Source organism: Lissotriton vulgaris, chromosome 4_1 (genome assembly GCF_964263255.1).
Source record: "Lissotriton vulgaris chromosome 4_1, aLisVul1.2, whole genome shotgun sequence".
Classification (NCBI taxonomy): Eukaryota; Metazoa; Chordata; class Amphibia; order Caudata; family Salamandridae; genus Lissotriton; species Lissotriton vulgaris.
This window is the reverse complement of record NC_141691.1, coordinates 838,786,458-838,813,563: the sequence shown is the minus strand read 5'-3', so window position 1 is coordinate 838,813,563 and position 27,106 is coordinate 838,786,458. Positions and strand designations below refer to the sequence as shown.

Here is a 27,106-nt window from a genome sequence, read left to right as displayed (position 1 = left end):
TCAAATCTGGAGGGGTAACCCCCTACCACAATCACCTCTGTTTTCTACCTATTGAGTTTAATGCTGCTAGAAACCATCCATTCCACAACCTGCTTGAGACAGGCATTCAGGGGAGTCAAAGTCTTGTCCAATTGGTGGGAGAGGTAGAGGATAATCTAAATTTCATCGGCGTAAGATATAGAAGAAAAGCCATGACTATTTATGATTTCTGCAAATGAGAGGACATACAGATTGAATAGTGTTGGGCTTAGTGAGGATCCCTTCGGGACCACATCCAAGAGAGTAGGTGTTTGAAAGGGTGGTTTCCTTACAGACTTGAAATGTTCTACCATGAAGAAACGAGGTTAGCCACATTAATGCTGTTCCGGAAATACAGATTTCCTTCAGCCTTGGAGTTAGCACCTGATGTGATATGGATCCAACGCCGCACTCATATCCAAAAGGATAAGAAATGCAGTTCTCCTTGATCTAATAAGGCTTTAAGCCCTTCTGAGGCTGCAAGCCAAGCCGTTTCTGTGTGACGGTAAATGTTTTGTGAAGGATGTAAAATGTTACTGAATTCCAGGTATGATGAGAGCTTTTTGTAGACATATTTCTCTTGAAGTTCACTAAGTCCTGGAAAGAGTGAAATTGGCCTGTAGTTTTCAAATTTTTCAGGATCCGCCAATGTTTTTTTTAAAATAATGGCTTTACAATTGCACATTTCCAACTGCTTGGCACAGTCCCTGAGCCTAGTGGGTAGTTGAACATATCGGTCAGTACAGAGATAACTGCTTTCCCTCCGTTTAGCATAATATCAGGAGGTGTAGGATCAGGGGAACCAGATTTTAAAGACTTCCAAATCTCTTCAGTGTACTCCTGGCTCATTTCTTGGAACAAGTCTATTTTCCCGTTGTGCATGTGAGAGTTTAAATACTAAACATCTTTAAAAACATTCAACAGACCCACATACACCATTCGTTCTTCTACTCACACATTTTTCATTTAAACACTGATTTTACAACACAAAAAAAGATTTTTACACATTTGTGTACATTTCAGGCCTGTTTCAGGCTACTTTTTTCTATAAATTAATTCAATCAAAAGTATGCTGACAATACTTTGTGACTGCAGCATTTCATATCCATGTAACATTCCAATTCATGTCCTTATCCCTTTACAGTTTTTCATCGGTTATTGCTCTAATGTGGCGTGACAAGCTTTCCTTAAAATGGATTTTGGTAGAGAACCTTCCTAATGAGTGACCCAAGCAAAAGTCCCATGCAATATAAAAACCTGAAAACATACAATATGACAATACTAAGCCACAGATAGTGTAAGATCGGACAGGGGTTTCTGTGTTAGTTATTTCGCATTTATTCCCTGCCCCATAGGTGAGGGTTGGCAATGAATAAGTATAAGAGTGGGTATGGAGGAGGGGAGAGAGAAGCATCACACTTCATCCCAATGAAAGGGGACTAAATGGTTTTGCAAAGATCCATGCAATCCTGGATGAAGTAAATAACTTTGTAGGATGCCACTTCAGCATTTCAACCAGCCAGTCATCACACTTGGAGGTCCACAGCGATCTCCAGACGTACGATACATAATCTGACTAGTCAGTAGTCTGTTCTTGTGTCTGGGGAGCTTGGGAAGGTCTCTAATATCATATAGCATGAACAGGGTGCATGGCAATGGCAAGGGAAGTCCCAGGGTATGACTGAGGACTGAGCCAATTTGAAACCATAGTTGTGGTATGTCAGGACAGTCATAGAGGATCTGTATTGTGTCACAATCCGGCATACTGCAGCACCAGCATTGCAAGTGATGTATAAGACCGGAGACCGCCAGTTTATGGGGAGTCCAGACCAAAGCTTGGATCATCTTAAAGAGGCAAAAGTTCATCCTGAATGCACCGCTACTCCATTCCAATTCTATCAATTATGCCCAGTCCTGCTCCTCTTAGTGCACCCGAAGCCCCTCCTACCATTTGACACGCAAAAGTGCCAGGAGGGGTCGTGAATGCAATTAGTTGACAATGAGATTATAAGTTGAGTGGCTTTTAAATGTGGTCTCATGCCACCCCAGACAAAGGATAAGATATCTTTATCAATGGCGAGAAGTAGGAAAGTCTTGGCTAAGACAGGCAGAATACACAGCATATATGTGAAACAAGAACCATATCCATTTTAACAGCTTGCAGCCTCAACCACGTTGACAGGTGAAGACGGCTCCAGTTCTCATAATCAGTGTCCGTTTTTGAGATAAGTGAGTGAGGACCAAACCTTCAAGACGCCTTGACAAAGCCTCGTTGTCCAGCAAGTAACTCACAAGTCTCTTGACATCGAGCCTCTGAAACCAGGTTGGTACACAAAAAGGTCAGAAATTAGGCATGTTCCAATCCATCTTTTTTTCTGATTGCGACCATGGTCAGAAGGCTCATGACTTATCTCAGTGTGTTTCTCAAAGAGGCCGAGATTACACCAAAAAATATGCACCTCCTGCCTTTCAGTGTCCTAAGTGACAACTCAACAGTGACTATCAGGAAGGCAAACAAACTAAAGGTGTGTTGGCTTTCATTGACTTTATTCCTCCTTGAGATGGGATACCTATCAAAGACAGCCAACACACTAAGAGGAATAACAGCAGAAGACTTTTTAAATGAGGAAACATACACAAATATGTACTATGCCTTCACAGAAAATATTTTAAAAGCTGAAAGGCCTGTAAAACTTGAGGGCAGCAAAATGGAACAATCCTTTTTTAAAAGGGAATAAATATGCAGTGTTCAAGAATCCTTGCCCCACACAGTGCTAAAATGAACTGAGGCTAGCTGGCATTGCACTGCACAGTGGGACGGAGAAGCAGCCAGTAACTTTCAAGGGATAGTGCAAAGTTCCTCTTCAATGAGGTAACTGTCCACCTTACCTAATTTCCTGTTTACTTATTTTTTTAAAGGAAGATCAAAAGGATATTGTGACTGTTAAAAAAGAAGAGAAAATGATATCTGAAGATATACATTTGTTGAAAAATTAATTAAGTGGTTGTTAGTTTGAGGTCAAAAGTTCACTAAGTATTGCCTTGGAACAAATTTACTTTCTGAATTTTACACCTATGTTGCCAATGTTAATAGGTTTGAAGAAATAGGTGGTATTAAGTGGAGTGATTTCTTTTATAGGTATTAGGTAGGTTAATTCTTTAAACACCAGTAACTTAACTGGTGTTCGCGGTGGAAAGCCATATTATGGTGTGGATTTTTATGTATCGCATGATGATTTTAAGTAGTGGTGCCACTTTGTGATGCATTCACTGACCTAAGGGTCTGAGTGTCTCTATAGCTCGAGAAATAAGGAGCTACCTTAGTTAGGATATGAAGTATACTGACTATTTTGCTTTATTCTTTAAGTTACTCTCCAGTATTGAAGATTAGATGGAGACAACATTATGAAAAAATCTCCACGAATAAGGCAATGAAAGTGAGAGCTATAACTGCAGCACTGTAGACGTGCTAAGGACTTCCCTGTACATTGATGGTAGGGGTATGGAAGGAAGATTTAATAGTGTTCCACCGTACTGTGATCAAGTTAAAAAAAGATATGCTGTTTATTTCGCATGAATTAGTGTTTATCAGGAGGGTATGCATGCTCAATAGAAGCAGACTATAAAGGGAGACAAACTGAAGGGAAACTGTCTTTTATATTTTTTTGGGATGAAAAAATTCAATTCTATTTTATCTTACTGTACCTTGTTGCGATTAGTGTCTATTAGACATCTGAGGTGAAATGTAGGCACTTACAAGGTACATAAAATGTGATAACTAGATATTAGTAATCAGGTGACAAAATAAAAGTGGTGTTCACTCGAGAGCAACATAGGATTTGGTAAACAGTGTTGTGTCAGCATTGATGAGATCACTTCCTAATTACCTGTATGTGGATTAAATAAGATCATTTTAAAAGAAGCTGCTGTGTTGTTTTTTGTCAGATTGAAGGATTCGATTTTGATTGCTGTGCCCTGGAATAGGGTCAGGCTCTAGAGTAGGAAAAAAGAGCTACCCACTTTCCTTAAGTGTTGTTAACTCATTTTTATGTCTTATTTGCTATAAGTAGGATGTAGAGACAACCTGCAGTTTACTAAATATTAGATTGTAAAAACAAAATCAAGAGCAATGTTACCTCTCCAGCTTTGGCACATTCCATTGCTCCTCTGTGAATGGCTTCCCAGTTGTCTTCATACCTTAAAAATTCAAATTACAGAGAAATCAGCTGTTAGATTTACATTACACTTTTCTTCTTATGCTTGTTATTAGCAAAAGCAGAGAAGACAGAATAAACTGCTATATATTGTAACAAGTTCTTAGACAAATGGATTATTCACTGATAGGTTGAGTGAAATTCCTACAAAAGGCCAGCTAAAAACATCTTTATCAATGTGAAAGAACGATATGGCAGCACAGAACCCCTAACTGCTCGCTCACAGCTACCGCTTGCATATGCCTTGAAAACCCCCTTCTCATTCCTGTATACATTCACCACTTCTGTCTTCAGTTTATTCTACTTCAAAGCTTACTGACAAGGACTTTAGCCATTTGATGGAATGGCAAAGAAAAATAATCTAATTTCAACAGTTCTTATGCTGTTGGACTGCATAACGCAAGGTGCTTTAGCATTCAGAGGCTCTATAGCAGCTTACACCTGCAGCTCCTGTCATCTTAGCTCTCTTCTCCCCATCTATAGGTCGGAAATATTTTAAGACGAGAAAAGTGTCAATGGTCAGGGTCATACAACGTACGATAGTACAGCTTTTACTATGGAGAATACCTGTTACTAAGTCAGGAGTCCCTGCAGTCCTATGGGAAGAATCACAATCACGAAATATAGGGGAAGAGGACTCAGATGAACAGAGACATTCTTCTTAAAAATAATTTTAAAAAATCAACCCCCCCCCCTGTTTTCAATAATGATTATTGATGTAACTATGTAGAAGGCATGGTAAGTAGTCCAGGTGGCAACTCTAGAGAGGAGATCAATTGGGACATGTCTGAAAACAATGTAGTGGCTTTTCCCTCTTCTCGTGTACACTCTTTCACGGAGGTATGCCCATACCAGAACGGGAATGAGAAAGACGTTATGCAATTGGGACTAGTGGTCTTTTTTGTGTCGTTGAAAAGGCATGAATTGATGAAGCTCTACATATTTATCTCAGTAAACCTTTGAATGTGGAAAGTCCTCCCTGCATCAAAAGTAGGACTAAGGAAAAAACAGGTAAGCTAATTTCCTGGGTCAAACCTAAGTCAGGTAAAACATTATGGGAAAAGTAAAGGTTACAAGTGGTTACAAAGTCCCCAAGTCAAGAAAGTTCATGGCTTGTCCATTCTGCAAGCCCAAGTAAACACCATGAAAAAGGACGTTCTGCAATTAGAGTTAAGTTTCACAAGAGGACATAGGTTAAAACGGTTGGCAGACAAAGGTTTTCAAAACTACAATAACATTACATAACAATATGTAGGGGAGTTCTCTATGAGAGGAAGGAACCTAAGAATACTCTAGGGGTGAGTGACTGACTGCACTTGAATAGCACACAATACTTGACCTGTATATATCTCTAGGCCTCCATATCAGCCAAGTAAGCCCTGCATCATTCAGCCTGAATCCACAGGTGAGGAAAATATATTGCAAAGGAATTACATAAAGATGTCATAGAAGAGAAGGACTAACCTTGCCCATAGTCTAGTGGTAAACAGGCAGCCAGAAGATTTTGTGTGTCATGATTTGTGGCGATAAGTTTTATTGCCATTTGCATCACCAAAAAAGGAACAATGCCGTTAACTCAGACATGCAAGGTCCAGGCACACAAGCTAAGCAACTGTGTAAAGGCATAAAGCATTACCAAGCTTCTATGTGGTAAAAAGTCTTCTCTGGGATGAAAGTGGTAAGACAGCGTCATCAATGATTTTCTAAGGTCTGAGATTTAGAACTGGCTCTCCAGACCAAAAACTACTACATTACGGGTAAGTATAATACAGTTGCAAAACGTGATTGCTGTTCTGCATTTCCGCAATACAGGCGTACAAAGAAAGTTTCTATATTCCCACAAAACTTAACGAACATGGTAAGAAAGTCACTGACAGATCAATGTAGAAAGCCAACATTAAGAACTACTCTGTTCTATCTGGATGGAGAAAACCTTTGTATGGGTCAGAGTGGCGCATCTCCATCTGTCGGCCTTCTAGTTCGGATCATCTTCCAGCTGAGTAGTTGTCTGATAGAGCTCCTTGGTGAATTCCTACAAATTACACCTTGGCAGAGCATGTGAGTGCCTTTTCGAGTGTGAAAGTAAAACACATTCAGTTACATTGTCTGCATAGATAAGGGCCCTGTGCTCTTAAAACTAGAAGGTGCTGGAAATTTCACTTCTCGTTCTAGTATACTGATTTTTCCTACAAATCCCACACAGAAAACATATCAGCATTATTTCTGATCCACATTGCAAATCTTACAGAACGTAAATGGTTAAAATAGAATGTTGTGTGTGAAAAGGTCTTGGGGGACATGCTTCAATTTCCCTAATAATACTCACTAAACAGGTAAGAGAAAAGTATGAGACGCAATTTGTTCGACACCCATTGCTAGCTCCTGCCAAGTAAAACACTTTGAGTGGCAATTTAACTTCTCAATGTTTTATGGTAAATGTGTTGCTAAAGAGAAAATTAATGCATCAGGGGCCAGATGTAGGTAGCCAAATACCGGTCGGTAATGGCCGAAAATCGGTAATTTCGGCCGTTACCGACCGGTATTTGGACATTGAGATGTAGGGCACACAAAAACTACCGAATCGGTAAATTCTCCGAATCGGTAGAATTACCGAATTGGTAGAATTACAGAGTCTGTAAAAATACCGAATCGGTAAATATTCTGATTCGGTAAATTTTCCGAATCGGTAAATATTCCGAATCGGTAAATATTCCGATTTGGAAAATAAGAAATTGAAAAATAAGACTTTTGAGATGTAGGTGACCCCTAAAATACAGAATTTGCTTCAAATTCGGTATTTGAGTCGGTATTTAGCATGGATTGAAAGCAGGTGGTAACTAGGTGCAGGCTATAAAATAGGGCCCCAAAATGCAACAGTGTTACCAGAATGGCGGCATTCTACATCATAGCAAGGCGGCTACGGCTACAGGCAGCAGGAGAGAGGGAATGGAGAAGGGAGGAGCAGGTCTACAGGCAGAGGATCACACTCTTCCAACTGACTGAGCCTCAATGACAAGCACTTACGTGTCGCGCTTGTGCCTGTACTTAACTCATGTACAGATCTTAATCCATCTTAAGAACGCTAAAAAGAAAAAACAATGTGCCCTGTAAGATTCCTTGTTAGATATGGGATCACAGTCTTTGAGTTGGCAGTATTTTGTCGTGTTTTATAGTCACGTGATCGGAGCATTAACCTATGGCGGAGGTTGTCGGTTGTTTATATGGAGAATGGCGTAAACAGAAGGGTGTTGGAAGTTTGGCGGGAAGAAGGCGAGTAAGACGCTGCTACACCGCAGCCAAGGTCAGTTTCTCCACTAATAAGCGAGCTCAGAGTTAGCGTTGCGCTTGGAAGATGTGATCCCATATCTAACAGGCACAATGCTTGTCATTGAGGCAAAACTCGGTTTGTGTTGACACGGGCATATAAGGTTTTTTCTGGTGACATCGGTAACCCACACACAGGTTTAGTTTTCGTTCCTGTTGTCGAATTGGACACTGTTTGGTTTCACTGGAGGCATACACAGTACATTTACTCATGGTTTTCACTTTTTGTTTGTAGTGTTGATTCCCTGACGAAGGGCGAGATAAACACGCCCGAAATGCATTGGATTTAAATCACAATTGTGTCGCTGATGTGAATATGATAAATTGATTACAAATATCATAATGACAAATGTATCAAAAGGAAAAATGAAAGAAGAATAACAATAATAAAAGAAAGCATACAACAATAGGAACAAGTGTTTGGAATACTCTTCTTGTACATAGAGGAGAAAAGGTGTGCCCAAAGGGATGTCTTTAGTGTCCCACTAAAGACACTGGTTGTGATTCATTCAGGCGCCCAGGGACGTGGTCGCCACCTACGGAGCACCCATAACAAAAACAGTTGTGTGTATAACAAATTTTTGAGCTGTGCACTACTCCCTATCTGAAGTTGTGAACATATGCAATGTTCTCATGGACTACCCTGTGTTTAAAAAACTACAGTTCTTCCAGTTTACTATGTTCCCTTTAGGAAAGTTTGGTAAATTCCCCAGCAAGTTTGCCTTAATTTCAAAGGTAGATATCCTCGCTCAGTTTGAGGAATAGGCCTTAGGGCATACTCGAACAGCACCAACTTGCATCCACAAACTGGAAGGAGTTGGATTTAGCAAGGTGAGTGCGCTAAAGGCACATGAAAGACATGTCTTCCTGAGCGACATGTGGCTGTCATGGGAGCCATTCGTAGTAACGGTTCACTAGGCATGCATTGGATAATGTTCAGAAAGAAGGAAGCATTTACTTGATGGTGGTAAAATGTGGTCAAACTGAGTCTGTCCTGTGGCTTATGAATGTGATGGGCCCTTACATGGTGGTGATATGTTGATGTGAGCCCACTGATTTGTTGGATTGGTCCTGTGGCCGGCGGTATAAAAGTCTTGCATTTGGTGCATGAATGGCGTGTGAAAGGACCATAAAGCGCTTGTTGCCTTGAAGTGTCTTTATGGCTCACTGTTACAAGACTTGGTTTCAATATTTAGATACTTGGATAAATATTTGTGCTTTGAGGCCAGCATTTCTGGAGGTGCTAAAACCAACGAGTGTAAGTGGTGGATTATCTTGAAAAATTAGTACCATATTTATATCTGTGGTGGTGAGATACCCCTTAGTAAGAAATCCTTGCTATTTTTTATGTCATTATGGGTAGCTGTGGATTTTGTGCCCTAGTTCAGTAGTCAAATATGTAAACCTGCACATTTTTGAAAAGTAGACAGCTAGGGTAGTACAGGGGTGCATAACTTGCATGGCTCTCACCAGGTATTTCTACCCGGAATCCCCTGCAAAGCTCAAGCTTTGCCTAAAAAACAAATGTTCCTTGTATTTCTGTGAGGAAAAGTCCTGGAATATGCAGGCAACCACAAATTTGGGGCTGGGCCAAAGGTCCGCGAGAGGGAAGGATCCCAAGCATATTGTGGAGGTCAAAAATTATCACCAAACAACCCATTTTTGCAAGGGGGAGCACCTGCATCTTTGGTCCTGGGTTCAGCGGCCATCTAGGGAAACCTACCAAACCAAGACATTCCTGAAAACTAGACACCCGGGTGAGTCCAGAGTGGTGTGGCTTGGGTGGGTCCTCCAACGTTTTCTTACACAGATCAAATTTAGCTAAAGAAAACCCAGATTTTCTTCACATTTCTGTGTGAGAAAGTTGTAGGATCACCAGGCCAGCACACATTTCAGTCCAACCAGCATTCCTACCGGTCTTCTGATGAGAATGGTGTCTCACTTGTGTGGGAGGGCCAAGTACCTGCGACAAGGAAGGGTAACAAAAGTGTAGAGATTGAGGGGAACAAAAGCTGGTCCAAAAGGGCAAGTTTTAAAAATACTTTTTAGGCAGACTCTGTTTTGGGCACCCACACAAGGGAAGTATCATTTTTATCAGGAGATCGAGGGGAATGCTGGGTGGTACAAAATGTGTGCCGGCACATTGATCACACAAACGAATGTGATGAAAATATGATTTTTTTGCTAAATTTAGGTTTGCAGGGGATTCTGGGTAAGTAAATGTTAGGGAATCCATGTAAGCCACACCTCCCTGAACTCCCCCAGGTGTCTAATTTTCAGAAATGTCTAGGTTTGGTCGGTTTCCCTAAATGGCCGTTGAGCTAGGGACCAAAAACGCAAGTGCCAACCTTGCAAATCAGGTCGCTTTATGATAGATATATTTGATGTCTCCAAAATGCGTTAGGGATAGTTGTTCGCGGGTTTCGCCCACAGACAACATTTAACTTAGAAAGTATAGTTTACCATGGTTCTCAGCCCAGAGACAATATAGCCAAGTTGGGATGGCCACCCCTACGCTTCACCCTTGAGACTATTTCAGGCAGACAGGGATAGTAGCTGAGTGGATGAGATGGAGGCTTACACCTCAAGCATTCCAGGTTGGGCTGACTCCCCTCAACCTATGTGTGATCAGTACAGGCAGGATAACCACATCCCTACTGACAGTCCTATTAAAGTACCATCTGTCCTACTGACATTAGCATAGCTGCCCAGAAATACTGGAGATCCTGCTTATGCTATCAGAAAACACCCCCCATTAACCTACACCAAATGATTCAGTGCACAACTATTGCGCCGATAGATCTTCAACAGAGCTGCATCTTCAGGGACATATAATCAGTCTATGCAGACTCTACAATTGTCACCATAATAAAACAAAAAAATCCAATCTTAATACTCCTGAGGGGACGAGTGTCATATATGCTATCCAGGTAGATCTCTGCTTTGTCTCTCTCTGCCCGTTCCCCCATCCTCACAGAACAACAACACTTACCGAGCGGATGGCTTAATCACTGTATTCAATTCAGCGCAGGTAGCATACTGAGAAAGGAAGTGTATTTGTCTATAATCGCTCTGAAACTTGCCGTTTCTGCTGACAAGGTGCCCGGGTTAGGAGCTGTTACCTGCGTGACTTTTTCTGCCCCTTGACCTGCTGGGCTCACCTGCCTCCCGCTGCCCGCCTCCATTGTCAACTTGGGAGGCGCCGGCCGCCGTGTGGAGGGCAGGAGACTTCAACTCCCAGCAGCCCAGGGAGCATCGTGACACCATTGGAGCGCCAGGAGGCGCATAAAAATAGCGTCAGACCTGCAGAGCGGGGGGGAACGCTCTGAAACTTGCCGTTTCTGCTGACGAGGTGCCCGGGTTAGGAGCTGTTACCTGCGTGACTTTTTCTGCCCCTTGACCTGCTGGGCTCACCTGCCTCCCGCTGCCCACCTCCATTGTCAACTTGGGAGGCGCCGGCCGCCGTGTGGAGGGCAGGAGACTTCAACTCCCAGCAGCCCAGGGAGCATCGTGACACCATTGGAGCGCCAGGAGGCGCATAAAAATAGCGTCAGACCTGCAGAGCGGGGGGAACGCTCTGAAACTTGCCGTTTCTGCTGACGAGGTGCCCGGGTTAGGAGCTGTTACCTGCGTGACTTTTTCTGCCCCTTGACCTGCTGGGCTCACCTGCCTCCCGCTGCCCGCTTCCATTGTCAACTTGGGAGGCGCCGGCCGCCGTGTGGAGGGCAGGAGACTTCAACTCCCAGCAGCCCAGGGAGCATCGTGACACCATTGGAGCGCCAGGAGGCGTATAAAAATAGCGTCAGACCTCCCTCGCGGGACGCGAGCGGGACGCCGGGCAAAGCCCGGGCCAATGCGGGCCCGTTTAAGCCCGTTCAAGACCGAAGAGGCCGGGTCGGGCAACCCCCTTTCCACCCTCCTACAAAATACCTGAGTGAGTACATTGCCACTAAGACCCCCTGGAACATTTTGCGACATTTGGCATGCCCCCTAAAGAGTCCAAGGGGAGGGCGGGTGCTGCTGCATTCACTGGAGCTATGGACCAATTTATAACCAAGATGAACAGTGTAGTTGATGAAGGGATCACCATAATGGAGCGCCGTGTCTCGCATGAATTAGCCATTGCTAGAAGATCTTCCATGGGACTAATTGCGGACGCTCGAACTCCCGATAACTTGAATACTAATGCTAATAATCGCTTGAGTGCTTCCCCTATCTTAGAACTTCCTATTCCACAGCTCCCTCATTGTAATTTGTCACAAACAACCCTTAGCAGCCAATCTACAGTCTCTGATTCATTGTTGCTGTCACCTCAGATGCTCCCCGCTGCAGCTGGTGCACCTAGTGTAGTGAAGGTACATAATACTAGGCAACAGTGTGGGAAGGACCCAGGGGCAATACCTAAAAAGACCCATCAGTCGCCCAATAAAGCAGGTGGGAGGAAAAACAAGGGCCGTAAGGGCAAGAAAGCGATTTCTCCTATTGCGGCGCATGGAGCCTCTAAATCACCCCTTGGCCCGGTAGAACCCGCTCCACAAAGTAGGGACTGCAGCGGCCCCAAAGGGGTTACCAATCCAGGAAATACAACAGAGGGTGTTGGAAGTAGAGCCTAGTGCTATCTATGACACCATTAGGCTCTTGTTAGCTCCATTAGAAGAGAGGTTGAGCAAGATTGAGGTCCATCTAAAAAGGATCGAACGTGATGTTAAAAGCCTTGCTGAACCCACTCTCAGAGTTGTGCCACCCGCAGCTGCTAAATTGTCCAAACCCTCTAAAAACCATAAAGAAATAGCTCCCAACCCAGTGACTAACAAGGAATTAGTCGATTCAGGTTCAGTTCAGACAACCATACCTGTTCCTGAAGCTATCCCTAAACCTAAAGAGTTAGCTTGTCCCAATGTGAATACCTTATCCCAAAGAAAGAAAACCCCAGACCAATACATGCCTGGTGGGGGGGAATTGGACAACCAACCCATTGCAGCCAAAAAGATCTTAAATTTACCCCCAGAAGCTTGCCCATTTGTGGTGGTGCTAGCGGGAGCCCCGGAACTGGCCGCAAATGAAAGGGAAAGCCCCACAAAATTATGGAACAGAGTGATACACTGGCTAAATGTGAATAGACCCTTGCCCCCATATATAACAGGCAAAATACTTATGGTTCGCAGGACCTCATGGGTAGGTCATTTGGCTAAAAATATAAGGGGAGACTGCATTTTGATCAATTTCAGCAACCCTACAATTGTTGATTTTATTTGCAACTGGAGATACCCTAGCACAGGCATGACTGTCCATTCCCTCCCTCTAACTTATTTCTACCCTCCGGGTCATTTTTCCGCACAAGCTGATGGTTGGACCATGGTTTCTGGGCGTGGGAGGGGTGTAGTACAAGGAGATTGGTCCCTGCCCCCCGCAAACTTTGATAGCTTCTTCCATCACAATCGCTATGATTGCCTGGACGCAGTAGATTGACCAGATGTAACTGTAAGCATAATAAGTATCCCTTCTTTCCACCAGGGCGACCGCTCTACAGAAATACCTGTACTTCAAGTATCAGAGGTTATAGAATCCACTGGCTTAGCCTTGGATCCGGTGGTTAGTAATGACACTAAAGCCTCCCCAACCTTGGCTGACACCTTAAGTGTTGTATCCCTTGGTAGAGATAATGCTAGCGCGCTTAAGATTGTTTCGTGGAACGTGGCAGGACTGCGAAGCAAGCTTTTGTTGCCTGACTGGGTTGACTTTATCAATGGATATGACATTTGCATGTTTCAAGAGACTTGGAGCTTAGAACCGTTGCATATGCATGGTTTCTCCACCTTTTGTGTGCCTGCTACATCGGCTGGTCGTGGTCGTCCCTCAGGGGGACTCATAACTTGGGTAAGGGTTGATCTCAACCTTAGGATTACACATCATACTCTCCCCTGCCCGGACATTATGAGGCTATCTGTTGAAAGTATTAACGGTGAGCCCGGTTGGGATTTTTTTAATGTTTACATAAGAGGAACGCAGGGAGGGGGCAAATCGCCTACAGTTGAGATATTAACAGATTTGTTAAGGTTGTGTGCTCCTGACTCCTTAGCCCTAGTAGCTGGAGATTTTAATTGTTCATTCGAACCGATGGCAGTAGAGGATATTTTGGGAACACATGAGGATGACGCACAATGGGGCGTTCCGTCCTTAACTCTCAAGCCTGTGAGAAGATGGTCTCCTGTAGTCATCCAACTAAACAGCTTAATGATAGAAACAGGCTTACGGGCCGTTAACGGCCGCACTAGCTCTGACACCCACGGTGCTAACACTTATAATAGAGTATTGTGCGAGAGCAGGATTGACTACATAATGATCGATAGGAGAACCTGGAAGTCTGTAGTGGATATGGTCATTATCCCATCGGTTGAGAGTGACCACAATCCTTTGTCCCTCACATTGCTAAACCCATGGGATACAAAGGAGCGCGTGCCCTCAAAAGACAGGAATTTACTAACAAAAGAACACATCCCTTCGAACTGTAATAGATTTTTTAAATGGCCAAAGTTCTGCCTGGACGATTCCAAATTGCGCCAGCTGGACGGAATCCTTGCAGAGCAGTTATTAAGGCTATCTGTAGTCTGTGGTAAGGAGGCAGGGTCGGTGGAGATAGAAAACATTTACACTGCCACAATGGACCACATTGGCAAGTTGTTTATGGTCCCTTCAAAAAAGACCCCGGCAAGCATTAAGCCCCCACAGAGCTGGTTTGATAGTAATTGCAGGAGGAGGAAAACTGACTTAATCTCTGCCATTAAATCCTCGAACGCAGTATCTGTGCGTTCGGCAAGATTGCATTACAGAAAGGCAATTATAGCCGCTAAAAGGGCTTGGGAAGAGTCCCATTGGAAAAATCTTAGAGACGCAAGTAAAAATAGGGATTCTGAATTGTTTTGGTCATTAGTCAGAAATTCATCTGGGTGCAGCTCAAACCAAATTCCAAACCATATCACGGATAGAGAATGGTTTGAACACTTTTTTAGGCTATATGGAGGGATTGACCTGCCTGGAGCCCCCGGGCATTTGAGCGGTGTCTCGGTTGATGGTTCCGGTCAGCTCATGTCAACCATAGTCAATAGGAAAGAGGTTCTCGCTGCAATAGCCAAAATAGTTTCTGCCAAAGCCCCAGGACAGGACGGAGTGCCTGGTGACCTATTTAAAGCCAATCCTGAAGGATGGGCAACGTATTTCACCTTACTTATAAATGCATTGATGGCAGGCTCTCCAGTCCCTTGTTCCTGGAAGGCGGCTGAGGTGACTCCAATTTATAAGAAGGGCCCTAGGGAGAACCCTGCCAACTACCGTCCAATTAGCCTGATAGACGCGGGACAGAAGTTGGTTGGCAGGGTTCTCCTTGAAAGGATCCTCTCGTGGGCAGAGGAAAATAAAATCATTTCCCCCTACCAGGCTGGCTTCAGGGCATGTACCAGTACAATTGATCAAGCCTTTAGATTGCTCTTACTTCACTGGAAGGTGGTCACTATCGGCAAAGGCGGTCTTTATTTGGCATTTATTGACTTGAAGACCGCCTTTGACCTGGTTCCACGAGACCGATTGTGGACTACACTGGAGGAGATGGGGATCCCGCTTCCAATACTAAACCTTCTGATACGCATGCATGAAGGCACCTATGCCCGTATTAGATGGGGCTCTCAAGGGCAAAAAACCGATAGGATCCCTGTTAGGCGAGGGGTTAGACAGGGGTGCGTGTTGGCCCCAACACTCTTTTCTTTGTTTGTAAATGGTGTCGTCTCTTTCTTACTTGAAGTTGATGCAGATGCCCCGGTCCTAGCAGGGGATAAAGTGCCCACCTTACTTTTCGCAGACGACACCTTGCTGGTTTAAAAAACTCCTGTGGGCTTGCAGAAACTGTTGAATCGCTTTAGCCTGTTCTGTAAACTTAGAGGCCTAGTCATTAACACCACCAAAACTAAGCTGCTCTATTTTAACCCAAGTAAGTCCTCCAGGTCCACCCTATACCTTGATGGAGAACCTTTGGAGCGCATAAAAGAATTCGATTATTTGGGAATCAGAATCTCTCACAATCTGAAGTGGCAGCCCCATATCGATAAAATGCTTTTGAACCACAAAAGGGTGATCGGTGTTCTGGGGCGGGAACACCGCATGTCCATCTCTAAGCCTATCGCCCCGGCCCTAGATATATATGCTGCAAAGGCTGTGGGCAGCGCCCTTTATGGTGCCGAGCTGTGGGGCTTTGAATGTATTAGTGCACTTACTACCTCTGAAAACAAGTTTTTTAGAGAGCTAGCATCCCTCCCGTTGGGTACCCCTATCAAACCACTATTGAGTGATTTGGGCCGCCGCCCTATCCGGGATTTAGCTAGGCTTCGGCCTCTTTTATATTGGGCCAGGTTATGGCGGACACCCGAGCTCTCCAAATATCTTGATGGTTTGCTAGAGGTCATGAACCTTAATGGTTCCCATAAAGTTAGTTGGATCCATAGCATTAAGAAGCTTCTGAGTGACGTTGGCTTGTCAATTGGATGGGAGCGAGGAGCTTCCGTACCCAAGCTTGAACTTAAGCGAGTCTACTGGAACTGGGTGGATGAGCAAGATCTAAGGGACCCCAACCAGGGTAGGCTGACTGAGGAGTTTAAACAGCATAAAATTGAGCCTCGTTGGGAGCCCTACCTGGACTTTATTGCAAAACCAAGGGATAGATCCTTGTTCATCCAGTTCAGGTTGGGAAACTTACCTTTGCATGATTACACCTGTAAATGGAAGCCCCCGTTCCAAACCTCATCTGAGTGCCCTACCTGTAATGGTGTTATCGAAACTATTGCCCATGTCTTTTTTGTGTGTCCGGCATATGTAAAGCCTAGGCAGAGATGGCTAAAACCCACATGTCTATTGCTCGGCACCAGGAGTCATTCCGTAGCCTTGAGAATATTTAAAACTGACACCAGCACACGCCTAGTCTGTGGGGTTGCTAAATTCCTGAGTTGGGCCTGGGTAATAAGAGCAAAATCTTTGTGATGTATCACTTTTTAACTAAACATTCTTAATTTTTACTTTTACAAAGCTTTCACTGTTTAATATGCCTCTTAATCAATTTATTGTAGTATGGACGTTTTTTTTATTGTTATTAACTCTGTAAATTGTAGTGACCAATGAATTATGGTTCCTTGTTTTTATCTTGTGTATGTGCTTTTATGATAACACATGTTTATCGAAATAAAGCTTTGAACTGAAAAAAAAAGAACTATAATCCCCATAAACTCAGTGCAGTCTCTGCAGATTAATTTATAACCGCTGGCTAATTTAAGCGGCAACCTGAGCATGCCTACTTCTCAGATACAGTCCTCTATCACACTGCTAAGGCTACACCGGAAAAAAACGATCTCTGGTCATTCACGAAAGACGGCAATAATCACCGCATAGGTTCACCAAGCACTCTCCAGCAGAGGAAGGTGGTACTACAGGGTCGGCGCTAGGCAGGGCAGTGTAGGCAGCTGCCAAGGCCCCAAACTCAAGTCAGAAACAAGGGGCCCACTTCTGTGTCAAATGTCACACTATTAGTCAGCCCAACTGCTTCTCCAGTGCCTCATCCCCATTCCGATCGCAAATGTATTATTTAAGGGAGGTGTCTTGACCTATCTGGTCTAAGGTCGTGGTGGTATCCCTCGGGGTGCAGAAGAAGGGAAACAGTGGGTAGGGAAGTGGGCAGCAGCAAAGCCAACTGATGTGTTGGCTCACAATGTCAGGGGTGGGGCAGCACCTCTCAGAAAAACCTGCCTTGAATGAAGCCTCGCCTGCCATTTCGGTTTTGCATTGCCAGGAAAACGAAGGGCCTCTTTGTAACAAGGACCTCCCGGACATTATCAGGTGGGTTAGGGGAGGAGCAAGTAGCCCGAAAATACTGGCATGGCAGGGCAGGGCAGTGTTTAATACAGTGCCCTCCCCTGGACCTCAAAGCGCTGAATCAGGCTGCAAGGTCCTGGTATGGGTCCCTTCACTGGGCCTTGCACCCATTTGTCAGTGGCCTGTGATTTATAAAGCTTTCAAATAAAAATTAAAAAGGTACATGTACTTGAGCTCAACTTTATTTTGCTGTACCCTAAGGCATCATTTTTATTAGTATACTGATGCCATTCAATTAATGTTCTGCAATGCTCTGGAAATGTTACCATGCACGAATAAGGAAACAATAAGTTAACTTTGAGTAAGGAAATCCATCTTTGTGTGACCTGTCCCGAGCTTTTCCGTTCAATGTTACTAATGTAATTCTCTTAATACAGCTTTAAAATAGATAGATGCATTTCATTTGGGTATTTGTTCGTATTATCCATGTTAATGATATCCACAATAGGTCACGTCACTGATGCCAAAGAAGATTAATAGTCCTGTTATCTCACTTTCGGCGGTGTCACTTCTTGTGATGTCATGAACCTTAGAGGGGTTCACATCTTCCCTTTCGCACATTGGGGAATCTTGAACTCTGCAGGGATGGAACTGGCGCGACCACGGTTTGCTTTCAAGAGGACCACGAACCTGAAAGACACACTGATCCACACCCGCCCAAAGAAATCGTGTACTCGACCTGTCAGGACTCTATGGGATCTTCCCCCGGTCACTGGACACTACAGGTGTGGTTCTTGTGTAGTATGCCCCCAAACGATCCAAGGTAAAACTATTGAACTCCCAGGGGATTTCACCTGGACTATAAACAAACACACCAACTGCAACAGCTCGAGATGTATATATATCTTGGTGTGCCCCTGCAAGATGTTGTACATCGGGATGACGATGCGTCCTGTCAAACAACGCATAATGGAGCACAATAGTAATATCCGATGTACAAAAACACACACCAGGCTATATGACCACTGTAAGGAACACAACCACACCACTGAAGACATACGGTGGACTGTCCTAGAGTGTCAACCTGGAATGAACCAACAAGCCCTGTTCAGACTGGAGCAAAGATGGGTGCACCGTCTACACACCGATGAAAATGGTCTTAACGATGCAGTGCCCTGGACAATGCTCACCAGATAGCTGAATGCTGGGACTACTTTGTCCTTATTACGCCAGAAACTGTTCGAGTCAAGACAAATAATCACCCCCGTCCCTAAAGCTAGCACATAGGGATATGTAGATGTACCCACGACCACCTCCCTAGCAATATTCAGTGTTATTGTACACTACTTCCCCCTTCCAAGATGGCACCGAGCTTTTTGTCCCCCTTTGACATACAACGAGGGAATCTTCGCTGTTCACTCACGGCGTTCCGTTGCCTGGCAACACGCCCTGAACACGCCCACCTGATGCCCGCGCTTCCCGGTCTTAACTAGAGACCTCGGGACGTTGCAGCTCCACCGGCTGTCCTGCGGTATCATCCGGAGTGGGAGGGGTAGGTGCCTAGACGCCCTCTGCCAAGAACTATCAGGTAAGGCGCACTGCTCCGTGCTATGACCTCCGCGAGCGTTTTCCTCTGACCGCCGTGGCAGGGACCGAGCTTGAAGCAGGCCAAACGGTAAGACGCGCTGACCAACCAACCCTTAACCCGGCGGCCAAACTTACTCTTTTCAGGTGTCCCACACCGAGTTCTGGCCCCACCAGGTCAGCGCGAGGGAGCTTCACTATTAGGAATACGGGTAAGGTCCTGACTGAGCTCATTTACGCTACATTATCCCGGCATGTCTGGTGATTCACGATAAGGTTTAGTCTTATTTCAGCACACTGACGCCATCTAGTGATCGCCTTGGAATCTTTCAGGAAATTGTAAAAATGATGTTTTTCTCTCCCTAATGTTGTCTCAAATACTGCTTGAAATCACGTGTGCTAATGGGCAAATTCACAGCCGTTTAGATCATATGAATGTAAACGCATGGCGTGTTTCAGCAAAATGATTTGGTATATACTATTGTGCATGCCATATCCCAGGGCAGACCTATGGCATGCCCACCAAATGTATAATCCTGACAGTCACAGAACGCGGTAATTCCACGTTCCCTTCAATGGCTTTTTGTCTCTCTCTCACTCACATGTCTCTTCACGATGGGGCCTCTACAGACCCATCGACACCTCGCTACACTATACCAGCATGTCAAAGGTGCATGTAAGGTCTGCCGAGGGATACAGAGATATATATAATCTTCTGATGACACCCTTCTTCTCCTCTCTCCTACTCAGTTCTGGGAAGGGTCCTGACGAAGGATCACCATACGACACACACCAGGTCGTATACTGGATCCCTCTGATCACTGAGGGATCCCCTGCAATTATATGAGCACTGTTTATTTTGGTCCTGACGAATTGCCTTCGTGGCGAGAAACATGTTGACCATTTGTTCACTAAGGGTTGAATGAGGCTTTACTACCTTGACTGTCCCGCCTCAATACCCCTTATTATTTTAATAAAGCAGTGAGCCATGCCATTAAAAACCCATTATTTGGACTCTACTGACTTTTTTTAACTCACTCTCACGCTCACTTTTGCACAACCATAAACCCCTTCTTTTTTTAGGCCCCGCACACCCACACACCCTTTGGCTAAGGAATAGAAGATCCCCGCCAAAGTGCGACATCTGTTGTTGCCCGACAGGCATTGCACCGCCAGTCTGTCGCAGGGGCAGGATACCGATGATGACGCTGGACGATCACCGGGTGGGATTACAAGTGTAGTCCAACCGGTGACCTGTGTGAGGTATCCCTAAAAATTCCGAAAAGGGTTCACAACACTCACCCTTTCTGTCTGACTTAATGAGAGAGAGGCTCATGCCAGTCATTTAGTTGACTTTACCTGGGGAACTCTGTATTAATAGTTGTTGGTTAACCAAAATCCTAGAACCAGCCGGTGCTACAGGGCCGACATAGCGCTTTGTCGCCTATGGGCTTTTATGCCCACTTTGAACGCTCTTACAGTTTCATTTCAATGGACTGTATCCGTATTACTGGTCCCGTTTGACAAAATTAAACATGGTAAAGGTAAAGAAGACACGATTAACATTCCGCACGTTTTCACCACTAGGTGGCAGAAAAGTACTTTCTGTTTTTTTTCTGCTTATTAAATATCTCCCCATACAGCAATTTGGCCTTACCTCGTTGTGAAACACTACTGGCTCAAATATCATAAACTTCGTTTCTAGCTTTCTCAAATGTTTCAGTAGGTCTCCCCGCAATATTTTGCTATACAAGCAACCCCACAAAAGATTACTATTGTTCGGTACTAAAATATTATATAGTGCTATTTTAACAAATGTTGGCAAATGCTCATTTCTAATGTTCATTGGGTACTAGCTTTAAACCACAGGACACCGTTCTATTTGAACCCGCGTATCACATATGCTGAATTGCAACGAATTAAATAAAATGCAAGATCTACAACTGGGTGTATTTTTTGCATAACGTAAACGTGCAGGTTTTGTTCCATCATGTTGCATTGCAACCTTTATATAACACTTACTAGCCAGATGTGGGGCACTGAAGCACTTGTCTACATGGGTAGCATGCAACACCATGTAGGGCGTGTGGTTGGAAGTCTGAGGTCTCTGTTTTGATCCTATTAGGAAAGTGTTTACATATCATAACCGATAACTCGCTGATTCAAATGATACAACGATGTATCCTGTAACTCGCTGATCCTCATGTAAAGCGCTCTGATACCTCCGGGTCTAGCCAGCGCTATATAAAACTTTGCAAATAAATAAATAAATAAATAAATGTGTGATGACCACAGAAGTGTGGTTATTGTGTTATCAGTGCGATGGCAGCTTTGAATAGCTCTGCAGGTCCCTTTATGGGATTTCTTGTGATCACAGTCCACTTAGCTATTAGTGCACTGCGATGTCCATTCGGAGTTATTCTGTTTAGAGTGTATGGTCCTGAGGAGGCATAGGTAGAAGGAAGACAAAATGAAGGGATCTGCTGGGACGGACTTTGGTAGTATCATTCCATATCTGATTATCATTGTGAGATGTCAAGAAGCGGTCATAATATAAAGATTTTTGGAACCTGCAGTGGTGGCCAGAGTTAGAATGGCCTATAAAGCAATCAGACAGTCCACGACGGGCTGTCCAGATATATCAGTCTGTGGGCTGTTTTCTTTTAGCTGTTTGTGGGAAGGTTTTATGACCGGATGAGCCAGTTTTTACTGTTGATGACCCTGATCATGCTACAAACACTGGATGCAGCAAACAAAAATGCATGCAGTCACCCAAATCTTGCAAAATACCCATGCAGTGAGTCTTTCCAGGTTCAAAACTGTCTGTTTTCAAAACGTGGGCCACTTTTTAGCAATTTGGTTCATTAACAGGGACCACTTTCATTTTGTGCCCAGGCCAACGCTGATGGTGGCTAAACTGATGTTTTCCTTTGACCAGTGTCATGTGGCACATCTCTTCAGTTATTTCATGCCTGTTCTGTTGGTGGGGGGTGGTTTATTTGTGTGAACTAATACAGTACTGGTTGATGGACATGACACACAGCAATTTTGTCTTAGGACAGGGCCAAGCAGTATAAGGAAATTATTGCGCAGTAGGTATGAGCTACACTCCACTGCCCAGCCCTTGAGTGTTATGCTATTATAATGAGTTTGAGCAAGGAGAATTATAATTTGTATTGAATTACAATTGCATTTGCATAATTCTTACTACACCCAATGAGGCTTTAAAGAGATTTACATAGCCTCTGCTATACATACAAGTCCCTAGGGCAGGAAAAATAGCAATAGTGTACAATAAACCCAGCAACTATTTGATTTCTAAATTGTTTCCTATCTAATTTTGGGCTCAGAGAATGTGAATCTGATGTTGGTTTACATTTTTATTTAGTAATCACTGAGGGGTAACTGTTTCTATGAGACGGAACACAACCTATTGTGGTTGAGTAGCTTGGGATACTAGAGTGTGATATCGTTTTGGCAAACACAGTTGGATCTAGATGAAGATGGGGGGATTTATCCTTTTAGAAATAGTGCCCTCACACACCCTTGGGAGTGTCATGCTTAATCATCGGGTGTTGCTCCTCGTGGGGGTGGCGATGCTGTCCCCCACGGGACCTGCAAAGGGCTCTTTGTCTGGGATCTTTTGGGAGAGACGCTGCAGTTGTGCATGTGGGCCTAACAAGTGTGTGAGTGAGTTAAAATTACCTCCACGGTACCCAGAAAACAAGTTTTAATCAGGGGTCCATAAGGTAAGATTAAAAAGCAAAGGATAAGAAGAACCTCTTCCAAACCAATGTAGTCGAGGGATGAGTATTTTCCTGCTGCTCTCTTGTCGATGGGTGTGGGTGAATAGTGAAATTAAGGTCATCATGTTTCACGCTCAATATTGGCCCCTAGTGGATCCAGATGAGCTTCTTCAGGACAGTGAAGTGAAATACAAATATATAACAAGCATTGGAAATGCAATAGGTCTCGCAGCATTAGAGTTAGTGCTTTTAGAATTGTTTATGGGGTTTTTTTGTAAATCTTTAGCATTTTTGTTTCCTGTAGCCAATGCTAAAGAATTACAAATAAAAAAAGCCATAAACATTTCTAAAAGCTCTAACTCAAATGCTCTGAGACCTATTGCACTGTGTGAGGGGTTGAGGGTGAGTGAGGGTGAGGGTGGGTGAGGGTGAGTGAGGGTGAGTGTGAGGGTGAGTGAGGGTGAGTGAGGGGTTGAGGGTGAGTGAGGGTGAGGGGTTGAGGGTGAGTGAGGGTGAGGGGTTGAGGGTGAGTGAGGGTGAGGGGTTGAGGGTGAGTGAGGGTGAGTGAGGGTGGGTGAGGGTGAGTGAGGGTGAGTGAGGGTGAGTGAGGGTGAGTGAGGGTGAGTGAGGGTGAGTGAGGGTGAGTGAGGGTGAGTGAGGGTGAGTGAGGGTGAGTGAGGGTGAGTGAGTGAGGGTGAGTGAGTGAGGGTGAGTGAGTGAGGGTGAGTGAGGGTGAGTGAGGGTGAGTGAGGGTGAGGGTGAGTGAGGGTGAGGGATTGAGGGTGAGTGAGGGTGAGGGTGAGTGAGGGTGAGGGTGAGTGAGGGTGAGGGTGGGTGAGGGTGAGTGAGGGTGAGTGAGGGTGAGTGAGGGTGGGTGAGTGAGGGTGAGGGTGGGTGAGTGAGGGTGAGTGAGGGTGAGTGAGGGTGAGTGAGGGTGAGTGAGGGTGAGTGAGGGTGAGTGAGGGTGAGTGAGGGTGAGTGAGGGTGAGGGATTGAGGGTGAGTGAGGGTGAGGGTGAGTGAGGGTGAGGGTGAGTGAGGGTGAGGGGTTGAGGGTGAGTGAGGATGAGGTGTTGAGGGTGAGTGAGGATGAGGTGTTGAGGGTGGGTGAGGGTGAGTGAGGGTGGGGGTGAGTGAGGGTGAGTGAGGGTGAGTGAGGGTGAGGGTGAGTGAGGGGTTGAGGGTGAGTGAGGGTGTATTATTTCTACCAAAAAGAGAGGAGGCATACGCAGGAACACATCACATATATATTTGTTAGTAAGATAGCTCAGTGGACTACTGCATCCACTGCAGAGATCTCCAATAGTCTAAAAGGTGTACGAATCCCGGCAGGCCCGCTATTCTTTACGTCCTTCTAATCAAGCATATATTGCCAATCATGCTCTCCAGGGCGCACACGTATGTACAGCCACACCCCCTCCAGCAGTAACACTGTTTCTTTGTAGCTGGATTTATGGGCAGAAAACCCCCCAAACAAACTGGGGGGGATTGAGGAGGGGCTACGAAACACAAAGGGGATGGCACATACCATGGTTACCGCACAGGGCTTGCCCGCATCCCCCGCCCCCTCCGTGCAAAGGTTTGTCGAAGTGAGCCTTGTGGCAAAGGGTGTTCAAGTGTTGGGTTTAAAAATGTACGTAAGGCATGGTATGTCCATGCTGCTATTAAAGTCCGGGTCTAACAGAGGGAGCCTCCTCTTAAGAGGGGTTTTGCTGCAGCAATCCAAGATGGCGGATTTGTTGAAAAGCTGCGAGTAAACTGACAGCATACTCGGCACCTTTTTATAAAAAAACGATTTGAGATGGCTTCCATCATGTCATGTGGCGATCTGAGTTAGTTCCGTCATTCCTTACGTAATATCTCGTTTGTCAAACTGTAGACATTTTGCTCGTTTCGGTCTGATTTGTATTTTTTTTTCCTTCATTTTGCATCATCTTAATCAGTCCGTGTTATGTATGTATTGCCTGTTTTTTTCCAGGCTCTCTCCCGAGCAAGTAGTGTGCATAATTGTTTTAGGGGTTCACCAGCATTCCACACTTCTGGCAAGAGTTGGCGGGCCTAGACCTGTGCAGCAGGATTGCATAAATTAACCGGCACCGTTTACAGTGAGCGGACAGATGTAATCGGCCGTGTTTAATCTAACGCTGGAACGATGCGCTGCAAATGTTCCTTGATTTATGGCGCGGTCTCGAGTTCTACACAGTTTACATTGGTCGAGGACAAAACTCGCTGGGTTTGCTAAAGTAGTTCAGAGGTTTCAAGATGTTTAGAGTAGCCGGATATTTGTAATTTTACGAGGATATGTTCTCTGAGCGGAACCAGAGCGGTGCGAGGAGGGTGCCGGGGAAATGGGTGTGGAGGCTGCAGGCCAATTCAAATCCACCCTTTCTCACAGCCCTTTTAGAAATCTGGCGTATAACACCGATTGACCAGTTTTGTTACCAGTCGCGAGACATGTGTGCATCCGAGCAGGCTAGGATGCACCGAGCCCCTAGAGTGTTGAGACATACGGGCTTTCCGAAGCCTGCGTTTCCGGTCCAAAGTGAGATTGTGCGCTCAAAATGGAGTCTTTATGTGAGGCCTCCGCCGGATAGATAGCTGGGGCAAAGAAAACGCCTCACGACTCTTACCTTGGTATTCACGGAGAGTCCCCGCCACTGGCCTGCAATGGTGGGAAAAGGAGAGGCCTTTTCCTCCTCCTGCCATGCTCCTCTGGCCTTTATGTTTTCAATTGGCGGCTGCAAAAACAAACAAATGCGACACGGCGGGAAGGGGAGGGGGCGGAGCGGGTTAAATTAAACAAACAAACAAGACGGACGGACGGAGGAGAGGGGAGGAGAAATGCGACACGGCGGGAAAGGGAGGGGGCGGAGCGGGTAAACAAAGACGGACGTGCACGCGCTTTTAAGCTCAATGCGCATGCGCATTGAGCTTAAAAGTCACGGGCACTGCAAGGAATCGCCACGATTCCTTGCAGTGTGGATAAAGAGTGGATAAGTCCCAATACTCTCGCCTTGCTCGATGCGCATGCGCATCGACAGGCGAGACCTAAAAATAGGAATTAGGGACAGCGACACCCTATATCCATTTGGTACCTATCATAAGGTGTTAGTATGTTCAAGCGCCTAATGGAACGTCTGACTCGCGTTCCTTATTCCAACCTGGTAATGAAACAAAAAAGAGACACACAGGTAAAGACAAACATGTAGAGAAAGTGTGAATAGAGTTATTCACTCCAATAGAATGCTGTCAACTTGGCATTCACATAGACGGATATTCATTGAGGCATGCTGGGTGTGACATGCCCCTTCGATCATTTTTCAACATCACCATGCATGGCAGAGTGTCTGCGCTAATTATGGCCGGTGCAGTATCAAGTACACAGGCAGTGTGTCACCTTTACCTGGCTTAACAAAGCCAGATGTGACTGGTATCATGCATGCGCTTATCGCCCTAGTGAACACCATGGCGCTGCGGATGATGTCTATATCGTGACAGTAAAATCAAGGCATCGCTGCCATAGTGCTTGTGGCAGTCCGTTAGCTTTACTGGATAAAGACTGTACTTTCTAGAGTATATTGATCGGGGGAGAATTCACATGAAAATGGCCATGACGTGGTACACACAACGTTTGCATTCATACGTGAAATCATACCCCTCTACTTGAATGGATTGGCCTCGCCGGCAAATCCTGCGGTAGTAAGGAAGTACCCCTGCAAATCAAATTAAAAGTAGTGAGCTCGCACAGCACTTGGCGCCTACTTGTAAATATCTGTGTTCGTTGAAGTCAGCAGGAGAATACACCCAGTACACCTCCTTCGTTGCAGCCTATTACCTGCCCCGCCACTCATGGATCGCCGGTGATCAAAAAACCGTCCGGCAGCCAGAGTTATAGCCCGATCCATCAGTGGAGCGGAAGTGACGTGTCAGGGGGCATTGTAGGTCGGGGTTTACTACGTGAAGCCGTTCACATGTATGTTAAGTGTGATGGGAAAACGGGGGCCATATTAGAAGAGTGTTGGAAATGAGAGGTGCTCACTGGGACTAGAGGCAAATACCTCTCCATAAGGTCAGTATTCCTCAAAACTCAGATAATTCCCGTATGATTGAGGGAGGGCCAAGTCCCATATGTCATATTATATGAATGGTGAAGAATAAAAGCTCAAGGTGACATATGGCGGTGCTCCCAGGTAAACAACCACAGACTTTTTATATATACACCACATACGTCATGTCAGCATGTCATGGGTAAACAAGCATTGGAAATGCAATAGGTCTCGCACCATTAGAGTTAGTGCTTTTAGAATTGTTTATGGGTTTTTTTGTAAATGTTTAGCATTTTTGTTTCCTGTAGCCAATGCTAAAGAATTAC

General features: G+C 44.9%; 1 protein-coding gene across 1 annotated transcript in view; it reads right to left on the bottom strand.

The window, feature by feature from the left end:
- DTNBP1 (dystrobrevin binding protein 1) overlaps positions 1 to 27,106 on the bottom strand; it is a 491,566-nt gene that overhangs the window by 373,329 nt on the left and 91,131 nt on the right. Inside the window, exon 4 of the mRNA XM_086965159.1 lies at positions 4,155 to 4,215. Coding sequence (XP_086821285.1) covers positions 4,155 to 4,215 — 61 coding nt within the window. The remainder of the gene's footprint in view (positions 1 to 4,154; positions 4,216 to 27,106) is intronic.